This window comes from Leguminivora glycinivorella, chromosome 23 (assembly GCF_023078275.1).
Source record: "Leguminivora glycinivorella isolate SPB_JAAS2020 chromosome 23, LegGlyc_1.1, whole genome shotgun sequence".
NCBI lineage: Eukaryota > Metazoa > Arthropoda > Insecta > Lepidoptera > Tortricidae > Leguminivora > Leguminivora glycinivorella.
The window spans coordinates 11,441,906-11,449,866 of NC_062993.1; the positions used below are offsets into that span (position 1 = coordinate 11,441,906).

Sequence of the window (7,961 nt, forward strand, 5' to 3'; positions counted from 1 at the left end):
CACGTTCCTAAAAAAATTACGTCAATTACACAATGTGATGTAACATGCAAAGCATATGGTAGATCGCTCTCACAGATACGTTCCAAATTGCACTCAAATTTTCACCCTATTGTTGGCCGACGTGGGAAGAGCCCGTGACGAGGCCCAACAATGGCAAAGTTCACCGAGACATAACAAGGAAAGTCTATAAGAATACTGGGTTTTGTTACAATTTCGTTATACGTAACATTCGACCCATTCCCATCGGAGGTGTTCGCAAAAAACAGTGCAAATTTTGAAATGTTCTAAAAAATGTCTTCGTCACTCCCTTTTACATTTGTTTTCTTAGTTTTAACTTTAGTTGAAGTTATACCTATTCAGTTGCAAGAAGGTGAAGAGTTGAAAGAAAATAATGTCGAAAATACGGAATTGAATGATTGTGTCAGTGTTCAAAGGAGTACGGAAGTTGGAGTTTGCTTTGGTAAAGAGGTGCTTAAAAACTTAGACAAATATGATGAAGCGGAATCGTTCAGCTTGACTAATGGGATATCGTTCGTCAGAGATGAGAAAACGCCGAGGCATTTTGGAAGCTTTCTTGACAAAGATCCAATGGATTTCCGGTACAATACTTAATATTGTTTTCTGATCATATTATCAAATTTAAGCTTATATATTTCATCTATGATTAAGTAAAAAGTTTTTTCATAGAACACCAAATTTAATATTGCATCCATTTTTGTAATTTGGAACGTAGGTAGCTATTTAATGTATAAAAGTCACGTTACACAATATTAAGAGGCTTAATTATTAATTTTCCTCTTAAATTTCCAAGTATTACCTTGAGATGTTCATTTATATTTTCTGATAAGATTTTTTTATAAGGTACAACGGGGCAAATCCCGTTTCAAACATTGTAAAACATAGAAAAATAGGATCAGTTTCATTTGTCCCCCATTTGAAATTGCCCCGCTGTATCTTACTATAGTTTCAAACTTATATTAAATGTCAATTCGAACTCAAGAAATCAATCCTCTTGATGAGCTGAGTCCTGCGCATAGTACATAGGCCCTAATTTATTTTTTTCAACTTGACAGAGTTAAACTTAAGCTCTCGTAGCACTTTCTTCAGGAGGCTGTGTTATTCGGTAGACCAGAGTTTAATTATCAGTTTACATAATTTTCCTCATATTTCATGTATAGTGCCATTATGGAAGACGCAAGCAACTTAATTTCAAAGAGATCACTCCACTGGGACCTCAGCGGTCTGTATCCTGGTCTTGTGATGAGGATCGGACCCACGCTAGCCAATGGGATGCTGGAGTTTGTGATGGACTCAAGAATTAAGGATCGGACATACCACCATCAGCAGCATGGTGAAATGTCTACGGGTAAGTCTAAAGCGGTTTTTATGAACTGTCTGCAAGAATACGGTTACTGTGGCAAACAAGCATACGGTTTGCCTGATACTAAGCAGACTCCATGGATATCTGCAACTCTAGCGTTATGTCTGCTTGCACTTTCATTGAGCTTAGGCCCTTACTTTATTACCGGCAAAACACAACTTTGAGTATGGTCTAGTGTTATTTGACTACTTACCTAGTTGAACTCTGTTCTAGAACTGGAATGACCTCTATTGTGCTATCCACTATCGCTCTAAACATCCTGCAAATTCAGCTAATTATAGTCCAAAGTTTTTCAAAATTAGCATCAGTTTTTTTAAATTTAATTAACATTGATGTTTATTTAAAAAAAAATGAGGTGACTAATACGTATACAACTAAGATTCGGTTGCATCAAACCGTCTGTCATCGTTAAAGAGTTCGTTTTTTTATTGTATTGGAAGAGTTCCATAGAAATCTGCTGCGTGACGATGATGTGTCTGTCAAATGTGGTTGATGCAACTGGCCCTAAGTGGACATATACTAGAAAAACACTATAAAGTTAACAAAAATATTATAAATAAATGACAGTCTGCTATGAACAGTAAAACATATTTTATTTCTGGAAATCGATAATACCATTAACACCTACATTAAACGCTCTCTAAAAGAATTTATCATTCATGATATGACACGTAGCGCCATCTTCGTAAAAACGTCGAAAGTATTTAAGCAGGTACTTTCGTTTCAAGATAGCGTAACATTGAACTTGACTGTAAGGCGCCATCTACCGAAAGTGGCCGGAACTTTTACAAGGCCATATTGAGCTTATATTTGTGGATCTTCGATCTTTGGAACATTAAGCGGCAGCAGAAAAAATCAAAAGACTCTTGAGCGTACTGAGAAAAGTTATTTATTCAAAATCGATAAAAATGACATCAGTTTTATAAGATCACTTTTTGTATGAAGGTTTTATTTTTGCGATCAAACTACTACTCTTGGAAGTAGATACAAAGCATAAAATGCATATAAAAATGTCAGAATTAGATCTAGGTACAATTTCTACAAATATATTCAATAGCCAAAGGCACATAATTATTTCTGAACGTAACAGTATACCCAGATGTTTTACTGACGTCTTAGTTAAGAGCAGATTAAATGGAGTAACAAAGCGGTACAGTGATCTAGTACTGTACAGTGTACACCACATTAACCGTATTTATTGGATGATGCCTCTCAAGCGTATGAAATAGAAAAAAAAACTTTATTAACCAAATGTTAACTTATGTGCGAAATTTAATTTGATATTTGCCAGTCGCTTTTCGGTGAAGGAAAACATCGTGAGGAAACCGGACTGATTCCAATATGGCCTAGTTACCCTTTGGGTTGGAAGGTCAGATGGCAGTCGCTTTCGTAAAACTAGTGCCTACGCCAAATCTTGGGATGAGTTGTCAAAGCGGACCCCAGGCTCCCATAAGCCGTGGAAAATGCCAGGATAACGCAAGGAGGATGATGAGAGTTTTAAATTAAAACCATATAAGTAGGTTGTTACTAAGCACTAGAACACAATATAATGTAATTGATTTTCTTAATAATTAATTATGACCAGTTAATTTATTGTCTCTGCCTTTTCTATGCGTACTTAATTATCTATTTCTTTTCGCAGGCCGACTTCTAGCCAGGAATTTACTAGTACCATTTCTCCTCGGCTTCAAGTTCCAACTATCAACCTTGCTGCCATTACTACTTGGTCTTCTTCTGATCGCCAGCAAAAAAGCGTTCTTTCTGGCCAAAATAGCGTTATTAGCGACTACAGTATTTAGTGGAGGATCTGGCTGGGGACATGGATCTGGATATGGAGACTTTTCTAGTTCTCCATTGTCGTCGTATACTTCTTATGATAGTCCTGGATATTTTCATGGACACCATGGATCAAGCGGTTCTGGGGAGGTGAGTGTTAATACGTAATTTGTGACTTATTTGCTTTTTTGTTGGGTTTTATCAAAATAAGTCATTATTGGGCGGATTTTTATTTTGTTGTAGCGTTTTGAAAAACTTGTGTTTTTATAAATGTTGTTAGTTTGCATGATAATAATTGTTTTTTCGTGTTCATTAGTCATTCATCTACATAAAATTCAATGAAATTAATAGCATTTTTGTAAGAACTGAGAAAAAAATTAACTTTAATCGGTGTTTCTGGAGCTGGGTGATCCACTGAGTTACAAACTTACTAATGTATAAAAATAACAAAAAAAGACGTATATATGTGAAATCTTTTATTAATATTAGAAATCAAAACAAAATGAACTTAAATTTAAAAAAAAACAGTAGAATAAACACAAAAGAACCCTCTAAAAATCACTTTTACATATCCACTGAGTGACATTGTGGTCAAAAAACTTCAAAACTTTTTCGTAAAAACATAAAAATCTGTAGAAAAATTAACTATAAACTCCTATTAAATGTAAAGAAGATGTTAAATTTATATAATATCATACTCACAGGTAGGTAAGGCTAACAAAATCTTATAAAAATTTAAATTTACATCTAAGAAAATGCTAGGACAATTTCTCAGTGGAACGTAACATAAAACTAAGGGTGCGATTAACATGGAGCTAATTTAACTACGTCAAACAATTCAGCAAACTGTTTTTTACGTGGATGTTAATATCTCAAATACAAAAATAAAAAATTAACTGAGCCCTTTTCAGAAAAAGTGTACATATTCAGTGTCTTCAAAATATTAACTTTTTGGACTCATTTTACGCCTCACGTATGAAAACTGAGGCCCTTAATTTAGTAATTTGTTTTCTTTGTATATTGCATCACATTCATGAAAATAATTAAATTTCCATATAAAAGAGTGACGATATTTTTTTTTAAATGTAATATGATATGAAAATATAAATGTGTACTTATAACGCGGCTTTATCGTTCCACTGAGTTACTTTTTCATCCACTGAAAAACAATATTTCTCAATGGAACGTAACGGTTACGCCTTTGAGAAACAAAATTCTGGTTGTAAATTAAATTATACAAACTCTTCCCATAAACGTTATATATTATTAAAATAGATAAACTAACTAGTAATATGAACAGGTAGTTTCTTAATAAAATATACAATATACCTTCGAAAACGTAGTCACTATGTGGAACTCAGAAACGGACCTCTAAAACACGCTCGAACAAATACTTCCTTCACGAGTTGTGGCGTGCGACTGACAACAAATAACCAATATGGCGTACACGGCAAGACATTATTATGTTGCCAGAATAAAAAATAACCTACCACTTTAGTAGTAAAATAAGTAAATATTGACGAAATTTCTCCGTAACTCAGTAGGATTTTCCACAGAGCTACTTTTTGTGGTTTATGTTTGAAATGATTTTTTAGTATTCTAAAACTATTTTTGATAGATAAAGCGTTGTTTAAATTAGAAATTAATGTACAAAGATATATTTAAGTAAATAAAAACATATTGTTATGATACAAAAATAATATTTTAACGCCTATGAAACATAAGTACTTCATGGTAGGACATGGGAAAAGCAACACTTTTGTTGACTTCAAACAGAAGTTTTTATTAATAATATGACTAATATTCATTCAAAACTAATAATTTCTGAAAGACAATTTATTTATTTATGCATAAATATCAAACGCCTGTAAAAAAGTGATATAGAATTTGTGCAATCTTTGTCAGAAGAGGTAGGACATGCCAAATTTGGTACCATACAACAAAAAAAAAATTTGCCCTATCACCATCCTTCATGATGTCCAGTACATCATGTATAATTTTTGTTGTATAAGTTTAGTAATGTTGTCCATAAATTCAATAAAAAAGGCCAACATGATTCGCTTAACAAAAAATACCAACGGAGTGAACATTAAAATACTCTTTTAAAATTGTGGATATATTTTTTTTTAAATTATGTAGGCACTTGGAAAAAGTAGTAAGCAGTAATTATATCTGGAATTATGGACTCTGGAATCATAAAGAACTTTCGATCGCAGGTTCATTGACCTCATGCCGATGCTCTATTCTAAAGCCATCGACAGCTCCATTGACTTAAAACTCAGTGCCTATGAAGCAAGCAATGTGAGTTTTATTGTTAATTATGCCTATTTTTCTTTTAGTTTTGGGTTCGAATCCCTACCTTTATAAGTATGTCTAATAAAAAGTTTTTTTAGAATATCTTACCTAAAGTAGATACAAAAATAGAACGGGAAAAAAGGAATGAAAATTAGATCTTAACCCTTTTAAGCGAGCAACATGTATAGACTTCGCCACTATAAGCGTAAACTACGGTTGAATTGACATGCCTCACTTGAAAGCGCGACATTTTTTTTGTGGTGAAGCCAATACGAACTCTGGTCGATGGGTAGTGAATGCCTTAGCATTAAGCCCTTTATTAATACATTCTTGTATTGTGTAAAATGATAATAATATGAAAAACATGTCGTTGATAACACCGTTGGGTTAGTTTTCTGACCCACTTTTCCATTCTACCTAGATAGGTAAAACCTGTAAATTACTTGCATAGATATGCAAGTAATTTCCAAATGAAGGCCAACCGATCTCCTTAAATACGAGATCATCATCCTCCTTGCGTTATCCCGGCATTTGCCACGGCTCATGGGAGCCTGGGGTTCGTCTCTGACAACTAACTCTGACCCAAGATTTGGCGTAGGCACTAGTTTTACGAAAGCGACTGCCATCTGACCTTCCAACCCGAAGGGTAACTAGGCCTTATTGGAATTAGTCCGGTTTCCTCACGATGTTTTCCTTCACCGAAAAGCGACTGGTACATATCAAATGACATTTCGCACATAAGTTCCGGAAAACTCATTGGTACGACCCAGGGTTCGAACCCGCGACCTCCGGATCGAAAGTCACACGCTCTTACGGCTAGGCCACCAGCGTTTTATAAAATTAGGATACGATTCGTAAATTTTTATTTCTCTTTAAGAACCATTAACCTTTTCAGGATACTACCACAGACATCCTCACCATTCGGAATACTATTTCAAGTCTGCAGAATCCACCGCTTCACCTATAACGCCTGATGAACTGAAAGATAGACTAGAACGACTATTCATCACGAAAAAAGATGACGACCCTAATAGAGAAGCCACTAAGGTTAGGAACGCAAGAAATTTCGCTTGGACGCCTATCAATGTGGGATAGTGACTTAAATTAGTTGTCATTAGATTTGATTGACAGATTATTGATTAGTTTTCATTAGATTTGATTGACCAAATTCTGTCCTCTACGGCAGACGTAATTGTTTTTGTAAACCATGTATAAGTGCAGTTATAACTACAAAACAAGTATATATATATATTTTTTTTATACTACGTCGGTGGCAAACAAGCGTACGGCCCGCCTGATGGAAAGCGGTCACCGTAACCTATGGACGCCTGCAACTCAAAGAGTGTCACATGCGCGTTGCCACCCCATTAGAAACTTGTACATTCCCTTTTGCTGCGTTAAATACACAGCAAAAAGGAGTGCACAAGTTCCAAGGAGGGTTCGGGTTGCCGACGACTCAAAGGACAATAGACGGAATAAGTCAGTTCTGTAAGTCATCCCGTCATCAGCACACCACACCCTCGTTGAGCTCGAGCTAATATTTACTTTCCCATTTCTTGTAGACAATGTTTTTATTGTATAAATTGTAGTTGAATGATATATATCAATCATTGTGGTAGTTATTTATGAAGTTTGCTTTTTGGTTTTGTATTTAATGTAGTGCTATTATCTATTTAAACTTGTATTCACATTAATTTATTTCTTTGTTAACTTATTTTATACTAAGTGTGTCATTCTTGCTTTTTCTTCTTAACTTCTTATTTATTTCTTGAATAGGCTTTTCTTTCTATTTCCGATTACCTTCCATACAATTTTCTCAAACATCCATTAATTTATTCAATGCTCTACTTGTAACCAATTACACTTCTAGTCATTTATCACTTTATTTCTCGCATCTCTATTTTCCCCACTATCGTTCATTGTCGTAACATTGTTTATGATTATCATCTTCCACATTGTCATTGTTTTACTTTTTATCTCATTTACATTTATATCCAATTTACATAAGTAATTAATAAAAATTCTAAAGCTACCGATGATTCAATTTCTCATAACTCATTCACATGTCCCGGTTAACCTCGTGAGACTCAATGTGCATTACAATGTACATATTTGTGGCAATCTACTTAGAACCATTCATGAACCATATAAAGTAATATTTCTTTTGATTCATTGCTTTTAAAACAAACAACACTAGTTCCAATTTTCTTACCAGCAGAGTTTAAATTAAAAATGGAAAAATATAGCATGGTGGGTCTTGTTAGGAGCATCCTGTATTGTGCAGCGATTACACGCTCTAAATAGTTGGAAATGCGCCTGAGTTGTTGCGAGGATGTGTTTCCGATGAAATGGGGTGAAAGCGAATTTCTTTAAGTGACGTTCGACATTTTTCACTAGGTACGCTTCTAAGTGGTCTATGGGGTTTAAATTGTCGTGAGTCATAAGTACTATAGGTAACTGATTTCATTTAATTTTTTAGTTGTAAGAACTTAACATGTGTTACTGCATT

General features: G+C 34.4%; 1 protein-coding gene across 1 annotated transcript; it reads left to right on the forward strand.

Moving 5' to 3' along the window:
- Positions 1-291: 291 nt before the first annotated feature.
- LOC125238220 lies at positions 292-6,690 on the forward strand. The gene is made up of 4 exons (XM_048145495.1): positions 292-599; positions 1,179-1,366; positions 3,024-3,307; positions 6,348-6,690. The coding sequence occupies exons 1-4, from the start codon at positions 292-294 to the stop codon at positions 6,417-6,419; spliced, it is 852 nt and encodes a 283-aa protein (XP_048001452.1). The 3' UTR covers positions 6,420-6,690.
- The last annotated feature ends 1,271 nt before the right edge of the window (positions 6,691-7,961 follow it).